The sequence below is a fragment of the Protomyctophum bolini genome (assembly GCF_963924005.1).
Source record: "Protomyctophum bolini genome assembly, chromosome: 15".
Classification (NCBI taxonomy): Eukaryota; Metazoa; Chordata; class Actinopteri; order Myctophiformes; family Myctophidae; genus Protomyctophum; species Protomyctophum bolini.
Genome location: NC_137876.1, coordinates 12,627,796 through 12,653,680, shown reverse-complemented (window position 1 = coordinate 12,653,680; position 25,885 = coordinate 12,627,796). Strand labels below are relative to the sequence as shown.

The window sequence follows — 25,885 nt, the reverse complement described above, 5'->3', positions numbered from 1 at the left end:
TGACCCTGCTGGTTTCGGCTAGGACGTGTGCGTCCGTGCACGTCCGTGCGTTACGTTTGTTCTCTGCTTGTGTCATTCCATCTATCTTGAGCGTCTTCTTAATTAATATGAATGAGGTCAGCGAAGCGGCCATGCATTTCAGACGCCCACTTTTGGGTAACGTTATATTATTATTGCATTGTGTACATTGTGGGGGTTTGGGGGACATTGTATCATTATTGCATTGTGTTGGCTCCTTCAGACCATATCGGTCAACCTTTTCATGTCAACGACCCCCAAATAAATACTGTATGTCTATGGTGGTGTAACCACACACACACACACACACACACACACACACACACACACAGAGTGCGCAAGTAATAGTTTTCGTCCAGTGCTTCGATGCGTATGATAATGTTTGTGTTCATATTTGACTTAGTCTGCGCCATGTGTCCCGTAGCGGCGTTGATTCGAGGGAACAGGAACAACTGCACTCAGTTCTCCAACAACCTGGACTGGTTGGTCAGCAAGCTGGAGAGACTGGAGTCGTCCTCAGGTATGCGTGCATGTCACTGCTGTCTGTCGGTCACAAACCTCCTATCTCCATCATTCTCACTTTTTGTTTTACTCTCCATTCAACTGGGTGAGGTTTTGGCCGGACTTTAATTTAACTTTAATTTTAATACCGTAATGAACATTTTCAGAAATGTTTACATATGTTTTCAATCGCTAGTTAAAAGTCTTTTTTTGATCACTATGCGTTCAAAAGAATGCCCTCGCTGCAGTTGGAGCCAATAGCAGTAGGGGCTGGGTATTGCCTACAAACTCACAGTCGATATGTATACGATGTGTATACGCGATACAAGGAAATAAATAAATATCGTAACTGTCGAGCAGAAACTGATGCTGATGTTTTTTTTGTTTTTTAAGCCGTGTCACACACAGCATTTCCCACCGTATGGATATGGCAGCCTGAAAAAACAAAAACATTAGCATCAGTTTCTGCTCGGGTTTGGTTAGACATACCAACAGTCCTACAGTCATGACTTCGACACCCTAACCAAAACCCTAACCATACGCAGACGCCACAGGTGATTTTTAACCTGCCATGGGTTAGTTTTAACCCGCAGCACTTGTCAGGAGCCACGGGTGATTTGTAACCAGAGTTCGTTTTTAGCACAGGTTAGTTTTTACCCGCAGCGCATGTCGGGAGCGACGGTGTTGTCGGACTAATGACTGTAGGACTGTTGCTATGTCTAACCAACGTATGCACCCCGGATTGGGATTGAATTTGCTGGAGAAGTGTCTTCACTACCGGTCTGTAGAAACCAATGGGTGACGTCACTGTTCTGTAGAAACCAATGGGTGACGTCTACTGGTCTGTAGAAACCAATGGGTGACGTCTACTGGTCTGTAGGAACCAATGGGTGACGTCTACTGGTCTATAGAAACCAATGGGTGACGTCTACTGGTCTGTAGAAACCAATGGGTGACGTCTACTGGTCTGTAGAAACCAATGGGTGACGTCTACTGGTCTGTAGAAACCAATGGGTGACGTTTGCTTACAGTCTATGCTGCAGACGGACCGACAGCCATATTCTTTCACTCACGCACTCACACACACACACACACACACACACACACACACACTCTGTCCTCTGTGGCTGGTGACTAATAACTGATGATGATGCACCTCTCCCACAAGGCATCCTGGAGGTTCTCCACTGCATCCTAATCGAGAGTCCAGAGGCCCTCCACATCATCCAGAGAGGACACATCAAGTCCATAATCTCACTGCTCTACAAGCACGGACGCAACCACAAGGTGAGTGCCAACCACTTACTGTATGTCGATATACCCCAGAAGTACTGCACGTTCACTAGAGCACTGATTCTCAACCCTTTTGATTTCAAGGACCCCCCAGTTTGGTCTGTGTTAAGCCACAGACCCCCCCCCCCCCCCCATAATTATGGGGGTGTACAAATGGAACCAAAATGTTTTGCCTGTCCGTTTGGTTCCATTTGTACAATCCCCTAGTTACAGACCTGTAAGGGTCCATTTGTTCCATTTGTACAATCCCCTAGTTACAGACATGTAAGGGTACATTTGGTTTCATTTTCACCCTCCACTAGTTAGTAGTTACAGACCTTTAAGGGTCCACTGGGTTCCATTTGTACACTTCAGATCTGCAAGGATCAATTTAGTTCATTTATATATCCCAGAGTTACAGACCTGCAAGGGTCCATTTGGGAGTGTACAAATGAGTACACTCCCAGAGTTAGCGTAAGGGTTCCTAACTATTGATCATTTAGTCGGAGACCCCCGGGAACCCTTTCAAGGATCCCCAGACCCCCATTGTTTAGTAGAATACAATCACACCCATGTGAAGTGAGGGGCGCTCTTATCATCATACGTCATCATACATCATCTCATTCTGGTCAATCACAATTTGCGTCTTCACTTTTGTCTTCAATGTTTGTGCTTACACACTTTTGTCTTTAGTGTTTGTGTTTACTCAAACCCTCAAAGCTGGACATAGGAGGGGCTAGCGCCCCTAAAAAAAACCACCCTAGAGCCGGACCAGATAGCTATCTACTGTACCCATGCTTCAAACAAGCAGAGAAGACTCGTAGAAAGGTTGTTATTTTGGGAGAGAAATGTCCCGCAATATGAATACATTTTGATATGGTTTATTGTGATGGTAAATGTTGTATAATCGCAATGTGACTCGAGGGTCGACTCCGCCTCTATCCTGCGCATCACTGGAGTGCCAATAACGCACACCCTCTTGTGTAATATTGCTTAAATAACAGGCTTTGCAAAAAAATATATATATATATATATATATCTCGCACATTCACATCGTTGCAGGTGCGTTGGACAGTGACAAATGAACACACATTCATGAACAAAAATCACGCTCTTGCTGAGCATCGTAATTTTTTTTGCCGATGCAGAGTGCAGGTAAATAACAGGGCGAATGTGTTCAGGATGTTGTCATGAAGTTATATTGCACAAATCGACCGACTCTGTTGCCTTTATCTGCAGTCCAGTTCATTAGGAACCACGACACAGCTCTATAATACCAAAAGGACTGCTATTATATTGGTTCCCCTGTGCCTTTGTCACAGCGACTCCTCTTCAACTAACTTCACTGCGCCCACAGCAACATCCATCTTTTGATGAGGGCTGGCCCCGTTGCACAGATGAGGAGTGTATCCTCGTTGTGCATCAATTTGTTAACATTGAAATTAGATCAGTGGCCATGCTCTCCACTGCTGACCCATACATCACCCTGAACGTATCATTTGGTAATTGAAGCTGCAGAAAGGCATTGGCTTTGTTTAGATTTGGGGTCGGGGGGGGGGGGTGTGTCCCCAGATGATAGTGAAGTGATCATTTAAGGACTTTTAAGACTTTTTTAATGCAAAAATAAGCAAAAATAAATAAGACCATTACTGTATGAATCAGATTGTGTATAAATCACCCTCTACAGATCCTGGATGTCCTGTGCTCGCTGTGCGTGTGTAACGGGGTGGCCGTGCGAACCAATCAGAACCTCATCTGCGATCACCTGCTGCCCAGGCGTGACCTGCTCCTCCAGACCCGATTGGTCAACGATGTACAAAGGTAATCACAAAAGGATCACTTTTGTCACGCACCTTCTTCTTTTTTTTTTAACTATAAACTATAAAGATGTGTGGGTTACTTGTTCACGTTTGTTATTTAGATTAGATTTTTCTTGACCACTTAATGTTAATAATTTTAGCCCGTTTAGACCTGTTGTAACCTATACGTTGTTATAACTTTCAATCCGGGAGATAGCTCTGTGTCTCATTAGTTGTTGCTACACATAATTATTTTATTTTTTATTTTTTTATAAGAATTTGAAGGTTTTCAGAAACCGGTTAGTTTGGGTTGGATATAATGTTCTTTAGACAGATGTTTACATGGTATCCTACTTACATCATTCATTAATTCATTCATTCATTGTTTTAGTTTTTTGCACTCATATAAGATTCATTCCATGTTGTCTGATTGTGCATGGATGAATCCTTATTTTAGATGTTATATTTGTTTCCTGAACTGTCGTTAAACATTTGGAGGTGACGCACACATCCTCACGGTTGTGATCTTCCGTTGGGCATGCAGCATTCGACCCAACATCTTCCTGGGGGTGAGGGAGGGCTCGGCTCAGTACAAGAAGTGGTACTACGAGATGGTGATCGACCAGGTGGACCACTTTGTGACGAGCGAGCCGTCGCACCTGCGCGTGGGCTGGGCCAACACCAAAGGCTACGCCCCGTACCCGGGAGGAGGAGAGGGCTGGGGGGGCAACGGGGTCGGAGACGACCTCTACTCCTATGGCTTTGACGGACTACACCTCTGGTCAGGTCAGTGTGCGTGCGTGCTCAGCTGACCTTACCCATTCAGGCCTGACTTCGAAATTAAAAAACAATGTTTTCTAAATCATGACAATTTTCTGAAAGATTTCAGGCACATTTTAACGATTTTTCAAAAATAGCAGACCTACAAGTTCATAGCGTGAGCTTGTAGATCTGCTATTTTTAAATAGCTAAATTATAACATAATGTTTAAAACACCAAAAGGGGTTCCCGCCCAAAATGGGTTGATCATAATAGTAGTAGAGTAATGTACTTGTCTCTGACATTTAGTGAAGTACAAGTAAAAGTACAGAAAATTCTAAATACTCCAGTAGTACTTATTATTATTATTATTATTATTATTATTATTATTATAGTTACCACTATTGTGTGCGTGCATGTGTGGGGGTGCATACTTAGTTTAGACTAGTCATTGGTTAGACATGGGTTAAGGTTAGGTTTAGGTGTGCTGCCCCGTGGGTCTAAACCAAAAACTGTCTAAACTAAGTACTGCACCCGCATGTGTGCGGGTAACAAAATAAATGTTGCGTACGCGATCTCCCACAGGCCCCGGCATCTTATCTGCTAACGTGGTCCTATACATTTTGTGTGCTACCGTGTGTGCGTGCGTGTGTCTGTGTGTGTGTGTGTGTGTCTGTGTCTGTGTGTGTGTCTGTGTCTGTGTGTGTGTGTCTGTGTGCGTGGGCGGGGTGGGCAGGTCGTATCCCGCGCGCCGTGGCCTCCTTGAAGCAGCACATCCTGACGTCGGAGGACGTGGTGTCGTGCTGCCTGGACCTGGGCGCGCCCAGCATCTCCTTCAGGATCAACGGCCAGCCCGTCCAGGGCATGTTCGAGAACTTCAACACCGACGGGCTCTTCTTCCCCACCGTCAGCTTCTCCGCCGGCGTCAAGTGAGCGCTGTTGTCCTTTCATTTTTATTGAATGCATAGAGATGTAAACAGCACGTGGTACAGTAAAGACATTAAGGCTAAAAGGATGACACGGGGGGACTTGTTTCCATCCATTGTGGTCTTATGTATTCAATTTATCCAAACATCATATTTTTTGGTGGTCAATTCATCAAAATCATAGTTTTTTTTTCATTTTTTTCATTTTTTAAATCATTTTATTTTGTAGAAAATGAAAAGAATAATATATTTATATGGTAAACAGTGGCTGCAGGTACAGCAGGCAGTGCGATGATTAATCCAGTGTAACAAACTCTTATTTATTGTATTTATAGAGCACCGCCACCGTTCATGGTGGAATGCCCAGGAATGCAGTGCTTTACAAAACAAATAAAGCACAAGAAAAGCTAAAACACATCAAACAACATTATAATCTAAGCAAAGTCAAAGTATAAGAAAAGCTATAAACATCAAACAACATCAAACTCAGATCAAAGTCAATAAAAGCTTGAGAGAGAAACATTAAAAAAGCTCAGCCAAATGCAAGGGTGTGTCATGGCCTCCAGACTGTGCATGCATTCAGTGACGTATAGCTGACCATTTGGTTGCCCCTATTTGCGCTGCCCCCCCCCCCAACCCCCCTCCCGACAGATCGACTATTTTGCCATTTGCCAGGACCGAGGACGCACACATGGCTGCTCCTTATTACGCGGCGGAGCCGTGGAGAAGATTGTTATTATGAACTTGGCTCTTTTTGCCACATTTTGTTGCCCCCCTCGGCATGTTGCCCTACTCGCTCCTCAACAGCGGTGGGAATTAATTAGGTAGATTTAATTAAGTACTGTACTTAAAGGCACATTTCACCGCTGGAAGAAACTGCAGTCACCCAATGTAAATAGTATTTGTAGTAGCACAATTTGAAATTCACACCCTATGGCCACAAAAATGAAGTGTGTTTGACTTAGGGTTTGACTGGTTTGCTGAATTCCTACAATGCCCATAATGCTTTAGTGCACTTCCCCTCCTTGTGGAGAGGGGGCGCATGCATGGAGGTGTGGCTTTGTTGTCCAGGAAGGACGTGAGACCACATTTTCATGACAGGCTTTTGGTCATAAACATGGCTTCATGACTAAAATACAGTATCTAAAAAATCATATTACACCAGGAAGGTGTTTCTTGTGTCCTAAACATCATTAAAATTTGCTCTGGTTGCAAAAGGGGTGAAGTGGCCCTTTAAGTACAATTTTGATGTAATTTACTTTTCCTTTACTTACTCACAATGCGTCGCGATGCAATGCATTGTGAGTTTATACATTTATAAACTCAAAACGAGGCATTCTGCATAATGAGTATTTTTATTGTTGGTACTTTAAGTACACTAAGTACTCTTGAATTCTGCATTTTTACTTGTAACGGAGTAGTTCTACATTGCAGTATTGATACTTTTACTTAAGTAAAAAAAATTGAGTACTTTCTCCACCACTGGCTGTTGACGATGGCAGATATACTGTGATTGACAGTCTGCAAAATTGGGATTTCAGGCTCCAGCAAGCTTACCATGATTCTATCATCCAAGATTGAAAATAAAAAAATATATATAAGTTGTTACCGTTTATACTGCTCTGTGTGGCAGCCAGACTACATGAAGGACCCCCACATTGATAATATGTCATGTTGGTCACGGAACCCATAATCATGCATCATATGATCTAGTTTCTATTCTATTGCATCATGCAATAATTTACAATTATTATTTTCATCATGCAAAATTCACTGTGCAGTATTTGTGGACTCAAACCTAATTTATACACAGCGCATGTGGTGTACTATGAATCATATAGCATATTCATAACTACTTGGTTAGTCATAATTGTACATTATCTTCTGCAAGCCATTTCTCCAGTGTCTCACCACAGTGCCTTAAACTGAAGTCTATTTGCATATCAATTGTTCCACAGGCAGGAAGCCAATCTATGGCTGGGAGAGACAGTGATTCCAAATTGTAGGTTTCACCCTTTGACTTCTCACGCACGAAGGTGTTGTTTGCCAAAAGGAATCTATTGAAAATCGGTTCTTGGCGGCAATCGACACCATCATGCTACAGAGTATACTTTGGATTTGGCTCCAGAACTGCTGTATGGTGAATTTTGCATAGTGAAAATAATTGCACATGAGGAAGTAATATTTACACCTACAGACTACAGTACTGTACGTGCGTCCAGCAGAGTGCATGCACAGTATAGCATTCCCCAGCATAATGTCTGTGTTTGTTTGTTTGCCTCTCACTGTGTGAAAACGTAGCTTTAATCCAACTTGGATCACACTGCACTGTTACCGCCCACACACACACACACACACATGTACACGCACGCACGCACGCACTCACATTATCTCATAAAGTGACTGCCCTCCAGACATGGAAAAATAAATAGGCCTACCTTTTCTCCCTAGCTTGCATAACCTTAGTTCTGTCTCTATATTTGATAAAGACGATGATAAGAATTTTAAAAAGGATGATAGTAATAATAACTTTTTCTCGATTTTGGTTCTTTTTTGGGGGGGTTCTAGAACACTTGGCTTGGCTTTTCCCCTTCATTCTGAAATGTCTCTTTATAGCCGCCACGCTCTCCGTTCATGCATATTTAACGCATATTATTATTTTTAGGCTGAATATTAAAACTCACCTTGAGCCCATTGGCTCTCCCCATTAGCAAGGTTATCTTTTCACATGTAGCAGAGTAGAGGAGGGAACCATGGCGAGGTCCCCTGTGGTTCTGATATGCTGCTCTGATGTTTCTTAGCAACGCCTTGCTTTAACCCATTTTGGGCGGGAACCCCCAGCGGTTAGCTATTGAAAAATAGCAGATCTACAAGCTCATAGCGCGCCACCGAGTGGCGCGCTACGAGCTTGTAGGTCTGCTATTTTAGAAAAATCAAAGAACGACTGACATAGAAACATACTGTAGCTTTTTCAGAAAACTGTCAGGATGTAGAAGACATTTTCAGAAACTGATCTCAGGTCAAAATGCTTTAAGCCTCATTTATACCTTGTTACGTGCCGGCGTAAAATGTGAATCTACAAGCTCAGCTTTTACCCTGGTAGAGCTGCCCATACTACGTCAAACTAGGCAAATTTAGTTTTAGTCATAATTATTTTAATCCTCTGAAATGTTTTAGTTTTTGTGTAGTTTTAGACTAAGGGCCCTATCTTGAGTCATGTGCACTAAATCCGTAATTTGGGGATTTTGCATTGTGTAAGAAGCGTTCCCCCGTAAAATGTGCTATTTTGTGCCACGGCATAAATCCCTAAAACACCTCCGCTACCTAGGTGTGGTTTGGCCATTATCCATTACACATTATGCCCGGTGATATCTTGCTCACTATGGCCCATGGAATTGCTGCCTTAGATTATAATTTATACAGAGGGTTGTTTTGTGTCCATTTGCTCCTCTATCTATCATCCACTCTGCGACTAACACAGTCATACTCACAATAAAGCAGGGACTTTGTGCTTTTTTAATTTATTTTCTTTTTCCACCGCGCACAGAACCATATGGATGCATAAACATTTTGTGTAATCTATGAAGTTCCAGCTGGTATATAGATCGTGATTGTATTGTCGGTATCAAGCAAAAAGCGAAGTTCGGATGAATTAAACAGGCAAATTACATTGGAAATGACAACCGTTGCATCCTTACAATCTAGCCTTTAATTGCCTTTCAATAAAACCACATTTGGTTGACATAAGTAAGATTATGGGGAATTTTATATTATTGTATTCCATTAAATATTTGGATTGATGAAACTGAACAAGCAAATGGAATCATGCACAATGCATGGAACAAATCAAATAACTTCTTTGACTAGACAATTATATAAACACGATGGACACAAGGAATTAACACTCACTATACACTGATTATAGGAAAATTACAATCACAGAGATGTATGGAGAATTAAGACAGAAGGAGACCTCTGAGCTGTGAATGTTCTGCAACATTGTGCGTCTAGGCAGATCCAACTCAGGACTCAGGAGCGCCTTCTTCTATCAAACGGAATTTGCAAATACCGGTAATTAGAAAGAAGAAAAGCTCAAAAAAAAAGTGTTGTACCCTGCCCTTTTTCTCTTCTTTCTAATTATTTGTTCGGCCCAAAAACATGTGTTTATTGCCATGATTTGTAAGGATGTTGTGAGGTTGGCTTTGTCCGAGGCTTAAAGGTCTTTAAATAAATACTTTCTGGGGAAAAAAGGGGGCGGGACTGCGACGCTATATCAGTGGTCCTCAATTTTTTTCAAGCCAAGGACACCCAAAATGATATGGTTTTGGCTGTGGACCCCCATCTAAAACTATTTTGTTACAGTGTAACATGATGCTTAAAGTGGTTATTGGTTCTAATCTAAAATGACACGGATGCTTTCCCGGCTGTAATGGGTTTAACTGAGCCTGTTTGTTGGTAGATCTCTCAGACTTGGCACAGCTGTACTGTAGCAGCAGAGTGATTTGCTTCTCATCATGCGTGAGACGTGACATTCAGGGGGGGGGGGGGGGGGCAGCTTTGAAGTCACAATCATCACATCATCGTCTGCCAAGCGACTGTATATATTTCACATGGAGCAGAGCTCTGAATGCTGGCCATGCAGCGTTTTCATCCGCCACAGGGAGGGTTATGTCAGAGTGCACATGCATGGGAGCTGTGTACTGTAAATAGATATGACCCAGTGGGCAGTAGTGAACTCTTGCTCTTGCGTCTACTCCGCTACATTTCAGAGGCAAATCCACTACATTTATTTGAAATCTTTAGTTACTAGTAGTTTTTTTGGATTATTATTACAAACCATACATTGAACACTTCAGCCCTATGGCCATTTGAAAATAGCCGATCGCGACGCATCGTGAGCTTGTAGATCTGCTATTTTAAAAATAATTTGAAAACTTGAAATGGGACATTCTGCATAGATGATGATGACAAGATGTCCAATACTTTTGTACTTTTACTCAAGTAGAATTCCTGACTTTTTTTTTTTTAACTTTGTTTTTATTTCGGGTTTTTACAGACATTATGATCAAACAAACAGAAATAACAACAACAACATAGTACAAAGACAAACTTCCACATGGACATAGAAATTAAAAACAAATAAAATAGAGACATAAAATAAAAAACAAAACAAACAGATTGCATAAATTAAGTTTACAAAATAAATTAAATACAATTAAATACAATTAGAACCTTACTTTGGGAATATTTTTAACTCTTCTTTTCCATCATCCTATTATGTTTCACCTCTTGTCCATTTATATAACGACCATTTTTCCCATCTTTTTTCATAGAGGTCTACTCTTATCCTTATCTTGAATGTCAACTTTTCCATGTCTTCTATATTGTCCACGATTGCTCGCCATTGATTATAGCCTGGTATGTCAGTCTTGAGCCAATTTTTTGTGATTGCTTTTTTCCCGGCAGCTAGAAGGATTTTGACCAGATATTGGTCTCTCGGATGGATAGATTCCTCAATAAGACCCAAGTACATTACAAGGCAAGAACAGGGGATGTCGTATCCTATTACCTCACAAATAGCTGTGTGGATTATCAACCAGAAAGGTTGTATCTTTGCACAATTCCAGAAAACATGTGTATGGTCAGGGTTCATGTGGTTACACTCTCTCCAACATGGCTGTTGGCTCTTAAGCTGTTTGCTCTTAATTTGGGGTGTTATAAAATACCGTATTTGGTTTTTCCATACAAATTCCCTCCACTCCTTTGATTGGGTTGTTGTCTGGTGTTTTTCCCACATATCGTCCCACATCTTTTCTGGAATGTCCTCACCCAACTCCTTTTCCCATTTATTTTTTACATATATTGTGGAAAACTTTTTGGAGTCCATCAAACACGAGTACAACACAGATATGGCTTTGGGTGTGACTCTACCATACGCCCGTTCAATGATTCGTATTATGGGGTGTATTTCTTCCGCCGGTCTTTTAATGTTTCTGTTATAATAGTCTCTCATCTGTAAATATCGGAAGAAGTCCTGATTAGTCAGATCGTATGCATTTTTTATTTCTTCGAAGCTTTTCATTTCTCCATTTTTAGTTAATAGGCATATGGCTGTCACACCCAAATCCCTCCATTGCTTAAACCTTGAATCGGACCTTCCTGGTTCAAACTTCTTATCATATGAGATCCATTTTAACATACCCAATTCCTTTCCAACCTTCAATTGTTTCACTATTGAGTACCACGTAGTTAAAGTAAAAGATGTTATTGGGTCCAAGTCTAATTCACTCTTCACGCTCGTTTGGATCCCTCGTTCTCCTATATTTGTATGAATCGGGATTGTAAACCCTTTTACCTCGATGTCCTTCCACTTAGCTATATACGGTAGACTGCACCAGTTAAGGAGTGGCCCCAGTTGTGCTGCATGGAAGTACTCCTTTAAGTTTGGAAGTGCCATTCCCCCTTTATTCTTTGGTAATTGTAGAGTACTATATCTTATTCTAGGTCTTTTTCCATCCCATATAAACCTTGATATAAGTTTATCCCATTTCGTGAATTGGGCCGGTGGTATAGGGATAGGTAATGACTGGAATAAATATAACAGGCGTGGCAGGACATTCATTTTAATCGCTTGTATCCTATCACTAAACCCCATTGGATATGTGGCCCATCTCTCTATATCTTTTTTTATGTTATCATCAATTTCTTGGTAGTTACTTGCATATAGTTTGGATAGGTCTTTGGTTATATTTATGCCTAAGTACCTAATTGATTTTGCCTCCCAATTTATATTTATTTCCTTTAGTTTTTGATTCGGCCTACAATTGAGCATGAGAATTTGAGTTTTAGACTTGTTTAATGTATAGCCTGAGTATAGACTAAACCGATCTAATGTTTGCAGTAGGTGTTCAAATGATTCCAATGGATTTGAGAATTCCTGACTTTTACTTGCAACGGAGTAGTTCTACATTGCAGTATTGATACTTTTACTGCAGTAAAACATTTACTCTTTCCACCACTGTACATTATAGATAACACACTCCGCCTCAGCGCTCCATAATTGATGGTGGCTGGCTGGGCTGCCCAGAATGGCAGAGCAGCATCTGCGTCATCACTACGGTATACTACTTCAGTCAGTGGCTATTTCAGTCTGGCCCTCGGGACTGGACGGGGGGGGGGGGTTACGGGGGGGCTGACGTCAACACAGTGGTCCAGAACGTGCTTTTCAGAGCCCCGGCGTGTCACACAGGGTCAGAGCCACTGTCGTTATCCCAGCCACTAAACCTCTGACATTTACAGCTTTACAGGTTTTTTTCACGTCGTCAAGCAGCCAATCATGTATTTTGCCCCCGCCCTCATCTGAAATATGTTGTGCCAGGGACCCCCAGAATAGATGATTTGTGTTAAAATTATATTTTAAAAAAAGAAGAAAAAGAAAGCTGTATATATAGGCCCCTCAAAAATAGCAGATGTACAAGCTGCATGCTTGTACATCTGCTATTTTTGACCCTCAAAAATAGCAGATGTACAAGCATGCAGCTTGTACATGAGGGTGGTACGAATAGATTATTGAATAGCCAAGGTATAATTAGACAAAGTGTTTAAAATGATTGTGATGCTGTATTAACAGCATCACAATCACCCCCTGGAACCCCCCCCAAGGACCCCTGCTTTAAATATATAAATGCATACTTTCTCAAGTAGTCTCAAATTCATGGAGGATTTTGTTTTTTTGTTGCGTTCCTTTATGGTGAATTATTTAGATTCCCCAATTTTTTTTATGAAATACTAAGTCTAAGATTAATAACAGCAAAACTAGATCAAGAATCTGTTTATACTTCCACACATGGAAGTATAAACATGGATTATGTACTGTCAGATTATGTACAGCGTCGTCACACCTGTGCATAAAACACTGCATTTTCCCTCAAACGTTCTGCAGGTGTAAACAGTTCCATGCATGCGTGAGGAACGTGCCTGGTCAAGCGTGTGCGCTTCAATGCCAGCTGAGTTCACACGCACACGCACACACACACACACACACACACACACACACACACACACACACACACACACACACACACACACTCGTCCTGGAGACTGCTGTTCATCCTGGAAATGTTTTAAATAGTAACATTTGAGAGACATTGCAGTGTTTTGGAAGTCCAGAGGAACAGACCGACTGTTCACTTGAGGAGAGAATTTTATTTTATTTGGAAGTAAATGTTGGAACAAAAACTTGGATTATACTGTGGCCGTTGTGTGGAAGCTTATAAATGCATTTTGACATAGTTATGCCATTGCTATTTTTCATTCCAACCTTATTTTCTTTGTTTTTGGATTGTTCATTCGCCATGAAGGAATGCAACAAAAACAAAACATTCTCCATCAATTCAAGGGTGAGCGATCGATATGGGGGGTGGGCGGAGTCATTTTGAGGGTGACCCATTCCTTTAAGTACCCACACACGGTAACAAATCCATACTTTTTTAGGGTGCGCTTCTTGTTGGGCGGTCGCCACGGTGACTTCAAGTTCCTGCCGCCGTTGAGCTACGCCCCGTGTTACGAGGCTCTGCTGCCCAAGGAGAAGATGAAGGTGGAGCCGGTGAAGGAGTACAAGAGAGACGTGGAGGGGGTCCGAGACCTGCTGGGCACCACCCACTTCATGTCCCAGGCCTCCTTCATCCCCACACCTGTGGAAACCAGCCAGGTAATAGAGGGGAGATAAAGATGGGTTATTGCTGTGAGTCTGCTCTCTCCAAAAAAAGAATGAGAAGGATCTGTTCTTCACCTCGAATGATACATCGTAAGGCAGGCCGGTGCCCACACCTTTTTTTTGACTTGCAAGCTACTTTAAAAATGACCAGCTCAACAAGATCTACCTATCAAATATTATATATTATCCCATTGTCGAAAGGTTTTTAAAAATTTACCTAGCGGCACACTTGGGAATGGGAAAGGAAATGGAATTGCTTGCTATAGGTGACTTTATAATGCTACTGGCTACTGGCCTCAAGTATTGCATTGTGGGTTTGAGCTGACAGGCCGATATATTTGATATTTTAACTATACAGTATATATTTTTAGGGGCATGTCATGTGGTCTATCTGTACAGCCTTTGTGATCTACCTTTTGGGCACCGCTGTCGTAGGGTATTCAACTATTCACTAAAAGATGTATTATTATTATTGTTATTATTATTATGATTCCTTAGGTTGTCATGCCGCCACACCTGGAGAAGGTGCGGGACAAGTTGGCGGAGAACATCCATGAGTTGTGGGGCATGAACAAGATCGAGCTGGGCTGGTCCTACGGCAAGGTGAGGAACATTCCAGCAGCATCTGATCTGCAGCTCTCATATTCACAATATCACACTGGATCCACGTATAAAAGGACACACATTATCTTACACGTCTTTGAGTGACACATTGTCGTATGGTTAGAAAACTGCGTATAATGCATTAGTGACTAGAATGTTTTTGACCATAAAGAAAAAAGCCTGTACATCATCTTGCTTTCTCTTTTATAATTTGCGGTTCAACCCAAAAAGAGGGTAAGTGAACAAAACAAATCCTCTCATTTTATTCCATGTCCTCTGCTTTTCATTCTGTTCCATTCCAGATGTTCCATCCTACCTCGTTAGTCGTACGCCTAATTTATACTCTGTGGAACGACGGCGTTGCTTGTCGAATAGAACTGACCTGGCACACAGTTCTTTAATAGAACTGACCTGGCACACCGTTCTTTAATAGAACTGACCTGGCACACAGTTCTTTAATAGAACTGACCTGGCACACAGTTCAGTTCTTTAATAGAACTGACCTGGCACACAGTTCTTTAATAGAACTGACCTGGCACACAGTTCTTTAATAGAACTGACCTGGCACACAGTTCTTTAGAATAGAACTGACCTGGCACACAGTTCTTTAGAATAGAACTGACCTGGCACACAGTTCTTTAATAGAACTGACCTGGCACACAGTTAACTGACCTGGCACACAGTTCTTTTCGACAAGCAACTCTGTGGTGCTATGGAGAATCAATTAAGCTTTAGGCAGCGTGTTTTATGTGTTTATCAACCATGAAGTACAACAATTGTTCCACACAAGGGCAGAACGAGGAGTTTTGGCAATTCCAGAATGTCACTTTACATTTTGTTTTTCTCTCTATCCTGAAGGGGGAATTTGAAAGGGAAATTATGTATATATTTCCACCCTTTGCTAGGAACAGCATTTGAGTGTTATTTCCCTTCAATTGATGCCAAATGACCTTCTCGGCTTGCGAGATGTTAGCCCATAATGCCAAAGCGATCCGTTTTGCCCCGACTGCCTATAAATGCGGATGATAAATACGGTATACTGTAACAATATGCAACGCAGCTCTTATGTCTATAATACAAATCTGAGTAAGAACAGACTCCTTCGGTGGTGGTATATGTATTCAAAAGAGTGAAAATAATTTGAAATGTAGTGGAGCAAAAGTCACAACAACGCCCCAAAAGTACGGTATACTCAAGTAAATGTGCAATAGCCAGTTCATTTCCACCACTGTCTGACGTTCTCGGACCGCCCCCTCTAGATTTTATACACAGCACCTGTGTCGTTTCCAAGCTCTGTAATGGAGTCATTGATCTGGGGGCGAGGATGGTTTGACTCAGTCGTTCATTACAGCATCATTGCGCTCCCCTTAGCACTCACATTTTGGCTTTAACATCCCACTTTAATGAGGTCTTGTTAGCAAAGGGGGGGGGGGGGGTAGGAGGAGAGATTGTGGCTGGCTGGAACTGCGCGCTAACACACATTGTTTTTGCAGTCTGTTCATGTCTTTCGTGGTTCAGGCATCATAGCCTGATTTTTACTTACTTAGGTCAGTGTTTCCCAAACTTTTTCAAGTCAAGGACCTCCAAATTGACACTAGCTTGCGGATTTGAATATGCCAGAGTCCCCATGAGAGAATAATTTTACGGCTAGCAGTGATTCTCAACTCGTTTAATTTCAAGGACCCACAGTTTGACATGCATTAGTCTACGGGCCCCCATTTAATGGCATTTCTATCTGTGGGACCCCCAATTTATATTGTAAAATCAATGTTAATTTATCTCTGAGAGTGTACAAATGGAGTTACAGACCCATAAAAACTATCATTTAGCTGGGAACCGCCTGGAACTCTCTCAAGGACCCCTAGGGGTCCCCGGACCACACTTTGGGAACAACTGACTTATGTGCCGAAAAATAGGAGATCTGCAAGCTCACAACGTGCCGTGCTGAGACATGTTGCGGGCAAGTACAGTAGCTGTAGATCTACTATTTCAGGCACACGATATCGGTGCACCACTAAACATAAAACAAGCACCAGTGTTTGCCTGTTGTTTCAGTTACCGTGGCGCTTGCCGTAGCGGCAACATAGAGGAGTGACAACGCAGTGCTGAGGGGGGAAATATTTACGTAGCATTCGGGCATATATAAGATGTGTCGTAACCCGCTGATGCTATTATTTAGATAAAAAGGTAAGCTAGCACTAGAGAGATTTGGCAGACAGCGCACGCAGTTCACCGCAGCGTTCTTGTACTATTCACAAAAGAGCTGTCTGCTGTTCGCTGGACTCACGAACAGCTGCATTATCTGTACACAGCCCTGCATGTTTTCTTGGAAAGAAAAAAACGTATACTGTACACCTGCCATCTGCCAACCCTCCCCCGAGGAGGAGCTAGGCCAAAGGGATTATTTGGCGTGAAGCTCGGCAGTCGAGAGGGGAATTACGTCTCTCACTTGATATTCCAGAAGCACAAGCACTCCGTTTCCCCCAAGAAAACATGCTCCCTGGTTTTTTCTCCTCTGTCTCCATGACATATCCACTAGAGTCTCTTATCACCGCAACCAGTAGCAACCCTGTATTTAGACCCACACATCCCTGTGCCCTTGTTAGTTCAAAAATAAGATTGCCTGTGAACGTTAATGCTGTGTATCAGTGATTCTCAACGTTTTGTTTTATTTGAATTTCCAAAGGGCTCCCAGTTCGATATGCATTTGGACACGGATCCCCATTTGACACAACTGTACACTGTGATATATCTGCAGTGTTAATTTAACTCAGAGAGTGTACATGCGGAACCAAATAGTACCTCTGCGGGTCCCTTTGGTTCCGTTTGTACACTCTCAGCGTTACAGACACGTCCTCGTCCGGCCTCGACGTTGAGAACCGGAACATGTGTGCTGTATGTATATGCTGCTGTATATCATAAGACATTTGCTTCATATACAGCACACACCGTGGATGTGGGGCTGAAAACGAACGCTAGGGATGGGACGATATGAAAGGTTCCTGTCACGATTATCGCGACCAAAAATAATTGCGACAATATTATTGCAATAATCAAAATATGCTTAAAACTTTTTTTTACCACGATAAACGATAATAATGGCGATTATCGTCCCATCCCCTAGATGCAGCGAAAAGAGTTCCGAAATGTTCCGTTCTTCCTCTGACTTTCCTCTCTTGTTCTACCCAAATACGATGAAATGTTCCCTCCTTCCTCTGACTTTCCTCTCTTGTTCTACCCAAATACGATGAAATGTTCCCTCCTTCCTCTGACGCTCCTCTCTCATTCTACCCAGATAAGAGACGATAACAAGCGGCAACATCCGTGCCTGGTGGACTTCTCCAAGCTGCCCGAAACGGAGAAGAATTACAACCTGCAGATGTCAACGGAGACACTGAAGTACGTTGCAGTGTTGGTTTTGACCGACATTTTTGGGGACAGCTGTGATAGTCATAGAATTCATGGTTCATTGACAGGGTGGAGATGGGACAGCTGTGATAGTCATAGAATGCATGGTTCATTGACAGGGTGGAGATGGGACAGCTGTAATAGTCATAGAATGCATGGTTCATTGACAGGGTGGAGATGGGACAGCTGTGATAGTCATAGAATGCATGGTTCATTGACAGGGTGGAGATGGGACAGCTGTAATAGTCATAGAATGCATGGTTCATTGACAGGGTGGAGATGGGACAGCTGTGATAGTCATAGAATGCATGGTTCATTGACAGGGTGGAGATGGGACAGCTGTAATAGTCATAGAATGCATGGTTCATTGACAGGGTGGAGATGGGACAGCTGTGATAGTCATAGAATGCATGGTTCATTGACAGGGTGGAGATGGGACGGAAATTAACTCCAACCGCAGGCGACCGCAACGTGGATCTGGAGACAGGAAGTGCATGATTGAATGCATCCATTTCAGGGGAATAGATGGATAGAAACTAGTTATATTGGAGCTAAGAAGGGTTATAGGAAATAGGATATTATATTATACAGTATAGAGGTATAGAGGCAGGAAATTAACAGGAAATATAGGTCTGACAGACAGGAAACGGCTGTATGTTTTATTTTTATTGCATTTCTTTCATGAGAGGGAGAGAGAGAGAGAGGCGGGTGAATGGGCGATGGAGGGATGTGAAAAACATTAAGGCTAAGGTTGTTTGGATAATTGGGCTTGATTGCGTGCCGCAGAGTCTGGATTAAATCGTTGCTCACTGCTGTGTTTATCATTGTTCCTCTGCCTCTCGAAGTCCACTTTAGTCGGGTTGTCTTTTTTATTCAGAGTGCCATACAGTCATGAAAAGCATGCTTTACATTTTAGTTTACCTCTTTTTATTTTTTTGCTGCCAAACAGACAGAGCCTACAGTAGGGTTGTCTTCTAAGACTTGGAATACTCTCTCTCTGTCTGACTTAGAATGGAAGTAAACTCTTGGTGTACCTCAACCAAGGACTGCCATTGTCCTTCTGAGATACATCTACAGATGGGTGCAGTGGGACTGGCGCCCCCTGGGGCTGCTCCGCGCACAGCATCTGCTGTGGTTCACATTGTGCATCCATCATGGCACAGTGTGTTATGTTACGTACACCCCAAAGAAACGTGCACAAGTGCTCCAGACGATACAGAACTGTGGACGTGTGCACGTGTGTGCCTTTGCGTCATGAAGGAGAGACAGATAACCTTCATCCGTGTCAGACAGTGCTAGCCTCTCCTCGGAGGCGGCTCATGTCTGTGTGAGTGGCATGACGTTTCTTTTCATTGTCACTTTGTCCTCCCACGAGGTGTGAAGACATCTTGTCAGAAGCACTTTGCACCCTGAGTTCTGCTTCGGGGGATTCATGTCCCTTTTGCTTTTTGTCCAGCCGATGAGGACATGAACCGCATAACCTACTTTTTGAGCCCCTCTAATTTTCTAAATGACGTCGTAAATAGGGTAGTTATGATGATTTTCTTTGCCAGCCAAGTCTATGGACTTTAATGTTTGTTTAGGGCAGTAAATGACAACGTAAGACTGATATAATTATGTCTTTGTAAAACAAAGCAATACAGCCTCATCAAAGTTGGTGTTGTAACTTTATATATTGTCAATTACTTCCATGAGACGGGGAGATGTGTTAGTTAGTTGCTTTAGCAACATTTTGAGGGTCCAATGGAGTTAAGAGGTTTTGTCCGACTCCAAAGCTTTTTTTACTACTTTCCATTGGTTCAATATTTTCGAAACAACACACAGACCTCAAAAACCTCAAAAATTGAGTTATGAGGTTTCGTCCCGACAGCAACGATATGCTATTTTGGCTATTTGTCATACGCTAAAGTATAGGCCAGGTTAATGTATTGCATTTTATTTCATTACTGAAAATGCCACATGTACACGTGTTTTGATATCGCCCCCTGCAGGACGCTGCTGGCATTGGGATGTCACGTGGTCCACGTCAATCCCAACGTTGACGACAACCTCAAAAAGATCAAACTCCCTAAAAAGTAAGTGTGCACTTCAGTGAAGGACGCAGTAATAGTCCCTCGGAAAGCCTCAAGACACTCCATATGGAGCACTGGTTCTCAACCTGTGGGTCGGGAGGGACTCGGGGCCTCACATGATTTTGGATTGGGTCCCCAGATAACAGTAAAGTAACAATTAAAGGACATTTGAGTTTTAATACCTATTACAAAAAGAAGGGGGGGGGGGGAAAGAGAAAAGTAATGAAAAGAAGATCAAAAACTTTTCAAACATTGACCAAATTGTCAAATCTAATAAGAGGCAAATATGATTATTTTGATGGGTCCCGCTCCCCAGTTCAAATATGATTATTTTGAGGGGTCCCGGTCCCCAGTTCAAATTGATTATTTTGGGGGGTCCCCAGTTTAGGGGTCGCTGCCTTAAAAGGCACGTACAATGCGTGAATATGAAGTATAAATCACAATGCACGATGACGGAGAGAATGTGAACGTTTTTTTATTATAATTATTATTACCCTTATTATTATTATTGTTATTTTGTTCTGTTTTAACAGCTACATGATGTCCAATGGCTATAAGCCCACCCCTCTGGACCTGTCCGATATCAGACTGAGCCCCAGTCAGGAGCTGCTGGTGGACAAGCTTTCAGAGAACGCCCACAACGTCTGGGCCAAGGACCGCATCAAGCAGGGCTGGACCTACGGCATACAGCAGGTACATCACAGCCTGGGCTGGTTCTACGGCATACAGCAGGTACACCACAGCCTGGCTCCAGACCTACGGCATACAGCAGGTACACCACAGCCTGGCTCCAGACCTACGGCATACAGCAGGTACATCACAGCCTGGCTCCAGTCCAGCCTGGGCTGAACCTACGGCATACAGCAGGTACATCACAGCCTGGCTCCAGTCCTTCAATCGCTAGCGTCGGCCATTAAAAAATATGTTTCAGGCCATTCAGGTCTAGCAACCACGGTTGAATATCTGATACAACAAACATGACTGCCCCCAATGTGTTTACCTTGCGACTGTATCGATATGGCTATTGAATCACCCTATGATGAATCGTTTCTTTATAGAAGCGACATGTTTTAGAAACATCATCCTCCGACATATTGTACCGTGTTTGTTTACATGCTAGTAGCACTAGTTGACCACATGTTTGTTTGGTTAGCAACCGGGTTAGCCACATTGACAATGATGTCATCTGCTTTGCTGCTATTTTGAGGCTGGCGCTTTGGCAGCCTCAAAATATCCCATCCCAGACACTGCTGTCGCTAAGGGCTTTCAGTCTGAATAATGAAGTGAAACGAAATTAAAATGCAGTGTGTGTGTGTGTGTGTGTGTGTGTGTGTGGGGGGGGGGGGTGGTGGTGTGTGTGTGCATGTGTTCACGCGTGTCTGCATATGTGTGACTGTGTGTGTATGCAGAAGTAATGCTACTTTATATGGTAGTGGAGAGGGTTTTGATCCTGTACCGGATCCTACACTGAGGAACCGGAGTCGGTTCCATCACACCAACATGTTGGTGTGATAAAATATACAATATACAATTACAATACCCGTGGTTCTCAAACTTTCACATAACTCTGAGTGTACAAATGGAACCAAATAGAACCATAAGGGTCCATCAATATAATATTGATGACCCGTAAGGGTCCATTTGGTTCCATTTGTACACTCTCAGAGTTACAGACCTGTTAGGGTCTATTTGGAACCTCCTATAGTTAAAGGAAACTCACTTCAACTATGGGACGGACAAAACCAAATCTTCTGATATTGTCGTCCACATACATAAATATCAATATTGTGATGATAATAATTGTATCACACATTTTTCAAAAGCATATTTATCAGGAAAATACACAATTGTATGTTATCCAAAATCCCACACGATATCCAGTTGCATGTCACAATATGGATATAATATTGATAAATTGTCACCTGCAGCACATAGACCTTAACACATTTACCTCACCTGCAGCATTCGGTGACAACACGATGCCATTACTCGGCTGAAAAATGGCATCACGCTCCAAAAACACCCACGGTACTTTCTCAAAAGACAAATTATTAGCTATTAAAGACAATTCTCTCTCCGTGCTTTCTGAAGACAAAGCAGTCGATGTTTTCCTCTGCTATTTTGTCCCCTCCTTTTGCTACTGTTGCCCCCCCCCCCCCCCCCATCCCACACGAAATGTACTGCACAGAACAGAACCCAACCCAGTTCGCATTTCGCCTTTTCTTTTTTTTTTGACATTTGTACAATCGCTTCAATGCAAAGGATGATTCAATGTGTTCCGTTATTGGAAGTGACAGCTCCATTATGATGAGCAGTGTTATCATCCCTGGAGCCGCATGTCTGAATCAGACCTGCATTCATTCAGAAAGATGACAGGATACCTTCTGAGGAAGGAGGAGTGGATACGTTTTGTATGTGTGCAGAGAGAGAGAGAGAGAGAGAGAGAGAGAGAGAGAGAGAGAGAGACTGTGACGGCCCTGCCCCCTCTGCCTCACTGTAGGCTAGCCAGCAGCCTCTGTGATGGCAGAGTGGAGCAGGCCATCAGCCCAATTGTGCTCACCTGAGGTGGGTGGAGTTTAGGGCAGTATATAGGGAGCTCTCCTGGCTGCAGCTCAGTCTCTCTTTGTCCTCCCTGCAAGCAAGATCAGCTTGTGTTGCCATCTGGCCCAAGGGCCTAATTAACCAACCTTTTGTCTAAGTTATGTTTTGCACCATTTAATACAACACGCACACAGCACTCTCCAAACATCCATACACTGCCGACATTACTGATAACTGATATCCTCACATGCCAAATTCTTTAATTACTTTAAAATAATAAATATAATTTAAAATCTTTATACTCATGTGTGGACTCCCTGTTTTTGCCATGCATCCCCTAGTGCATGACAGACAGAGAGAGATCTATTTTTGAGTGGTGCAACCACTCCAAGGAACAGCAATGTCCTAAACTATGTGACTATGTTTAGTGTACCAGTAGGGGCAACAGTGGCGCTGTTGTGCCAGAAACGGAGAGAGAGTGTTGCACTGTTGCCTGCTAATTACAGAGAGAGAGAGAGAGAGACAGGGGGAGAGGGGAGTTGCACCACTAAGTTCACACAGGTGTGATTTTTTATGAAATTCTGTTAAATAATAAATGTTAGAATTTTCCTTTTAGGCCCGGGCCGGCCTATAGCGGTCCAGGCACCTACGCTGGTAGTCCTGACAGCGTGTCGCAGGTCGAGTCTTTTGGTACTTTTAAGTACATTTTCTTTTACTTGTAATAGAGAGTATTTCTACATTGCAGTATTGATATGTTTACTTAAGTAAAACATGTGAATACTTTTTCCATCACTGACAGGATGTGAAGAGCAAGCGGAATCCTCGCCTCGTTCCCTACGCGCTGCTGGATGAGCGAACCAAAAAGTCAAACAGGGACAGCCTCCGCGAGGCTATCCGCACTCTGATTGGCTACGGATACAACATTGAACCCTCTGACCAGGAAGGCGGTAAGTTCATACAACATTGAACCCTCTGACCAGGAAGGCGGTAAGTTCATACAACATTGAACCCTCTGACCAGGAAGGCGGTAAGTTCATACAACATTGAGCACTCTGACCAGGAAGGCGGTAAGTTCATACAACATTGAACCCTCTGACCAGGAAGGCGGTAAGTTCATACAACATTGAGCACTCTGACCATGAAGGCGGTAAGTTCATACAACATTGAGCACTCTGACCAGGAAGGCGGTAAGTCCGGCCAACAAATGTACGAGGTGGAAAATAATGAGCGGCAAAGCTTTGGAAATCAGAAACGATAACCTTTATTTTCTTAACTAAGTATGTTTACTCAAGGAGCTTTTTGAAAAGTTTGCCAATAAAAAAATACAAACACTTTTTTTTCTTTTTCTTTTTTTAATGGGCCATTCATAAGGAGCACTTTTACTTTGCTAATATATTCTGATGATTCATTCACTCATTTATACTTCTCCATGAGATAAAAATATGAGTGCACTTATTCCACAACTGTCTATTTGTTTGCTATACATCCTGGTTGACATGAAACACAATCTCTACAGTCTACATCTTTGTGGAAGTGAAAAGGCGCTCTCTGAGCTGCTGGTTCCATTCTCATCTCTGACGTGGCGGTCGACCCCTCTCCTCCACTAGGTCACGTGGCGGAGCGTCTGAGCATCGATAAGATCCGGTTCTTCCGGGTGGAGAGGACCTACGCGGTGACGACGGGGAAATGGTACTTTGAATTTGAGGCTGTGACGGGGGGAGACATGAAGGTGGGCTGGGCCCGGCCCGGCTGCAAGCCTGACGTGGAACTGGGCACGGACCAGCTGGCGTTTGTCTTTGACGGATACAGGGTAAGAGTCACTACTATTTGTCATATGACTTTATGTGGTGGAATGTGTACAGTATCCCACTGGAAGAAACTTTACATGTTTATATCGCTATTAATCTATTTAATTTCATGTGCAATCATGAGTAATTATGATTAATTAGCTCATTTAAACCACAGCAGTCTCGTAGGACATAATTATCTAAAATAAGGCTCCATGGAGGCGCTCCATACAACACAATTTGGTCTGTCACCCCTGCTAGAGACCATAAATCAGCTACTGTAGTAACTGTACTATATACATTTTACTGTATTTTATGTTCAATTGTTCATACAAGACTGTGTGTGCGTGTGTCTGTGCGTGCGTGCGTCCGTGCGTGCGTGCGTGCGTGCGTGCGTGCGTGCGTGTGTCCGTGCGTGCGTCCGTGCGTGCGTGCGTAGGGCCATCGACTGAACATGGGCAGCCGTTTCTTCGGGCGGTGCTGGCACACGGGCGACGTGGTGGGCTGTATGATCAACATGGAGGACAAGTCCATGATCTTCACTCTGAACGGAGAGATCCTCATCACCAGCAAGGGCTCCGAACTCTGCTTCGCCGACTTTGAGACCGAGGACGGTGAGGGAACGCCTGAGTTTTCATTTAACTCAGATTGTTTTGAGTTAAACCAGAGTTTTTTTTTCTTTTTTTTTTTTTTTAAATATACTTTTTTTTTATATTGCGTCAAATAAGAACTGTTTTCCAAAAATAAACAAATTATCCCGGTTTCACTCATATGGATATGAAGAATCAACCAACTGTGAGAAAACTTGCAGTCAGACTTTTACTTGTAACAGAGTAGTTCTATATTGCAGCATTGATACTTTTAAATTAGTAAAAAAAAAGACCCCCTGAGGGTCGTACAGTGGGTACAGTATGGTAGACTGACAGCAGCCTTAGAGAGCGGGAGAGCAAAGATGATGGTGTCAGTGTGTGTGTTGGTGTTCCCGTCACAGAGTGGCAGAGCAGAGATGATGGTGTCAGTGTGTGTGTTGGTGTTCCCGTCACAGAGTGGCAGAGCAGAGATGATGGTGTCAGTGTGTGTGTGTTCGTGTTCCCGTCACAGAGTGGGAGAGCAGAGATGATGGTGTCAGTGTGTGTGTGTTCGTGTTCCCGTCACAGAGTGGGAGAGCAGAGATGATGGTGTCAGTGTGTGTGTGTTCGTGTTCCCGTCACAGAGTGGGAGAGCAGAGATGATGGTGTCAGTGTGTGTGTGTGTTCGTGTTCCCGTCACAGAGTGGGAGAGCAGAGATGATGGTGTCAGTGTGTGTGTGTGTGTGTGTGTGTGTGTGTGTGTGTGTGTGTGTGTGTGTGTGTGTGTTCGTGTTCCCGTCACAGACCTTCATTTCTATCCAGAGACGGAGACAATCATCATGCTGAGGCATTAATGGCCGTACAGGCGAAGAAATAAACGGCTCCTCAGAGTTACAGAATCACCATTATTTAAC

The 25,885-nt window shown here is 42.9% G+C and overlaps 1 protein-coding gene across 1 annotated transcript in view; it reads left to right on the top strand.

Annotated features, from left to right (window-relative positions):
• LOC308329721 (ryanodine receptor 3) overlaps window positions 1-25,885 on the top strand; it is a gene marked incomplete at its 5' end in the record, with an annotated part of 233,978 nt that overhangs the window by 73,650 nt on the left and 134,443 nt on the right. Inside the window, 13 exons of the mRNA XM_080784219.1 lie at window positions 443-538; window positions 1,688-1,806; window positions 3,479-3,612; window positions 4,135-4,376; window positions 5,086-5,278; window positions 13,769-13,985; window positions 14,490-14,594; window positions 17,890-17,993; window positions 19,994-20,077; window positions 20,608-20,767; window positions 23,415-23,562; window positions 24,223-24,425; window positions 24,842-25,016. Coding sequence (XP_080640345.1) covers window positions 443-538; window positions 1,688-1,806; window positions 3,479-3,612; window positions 4,135-4,376; window positions 5,086-5,278; window positions 13,769-13,985; window positions 14,490-14,594; window positions 17,890-17,993; window positions 19,994-20,077; window positions 20,608-20,767; window positions 23,415-23,562; window positions 24,223-24,425; window positions 24,842-25,016 — 1,980 coding nt within the window. The remainder of the gene's footprint in view (window positions 1-442; window positions 539-1,687; window positions 1,807-3,478; window positions 3,613-4,134; window positions 4,377-5,085; window positions 5,279-13,768; window positions 13,986-14,489; window positions 14,595-17,889; window positions 17,994-19,993; window positions 20,078-20,607; window positions 20,768-23,414; window positions 23,563-24,222; window positions 24,426-24,841; window positions 25,017-25,885) is intronic.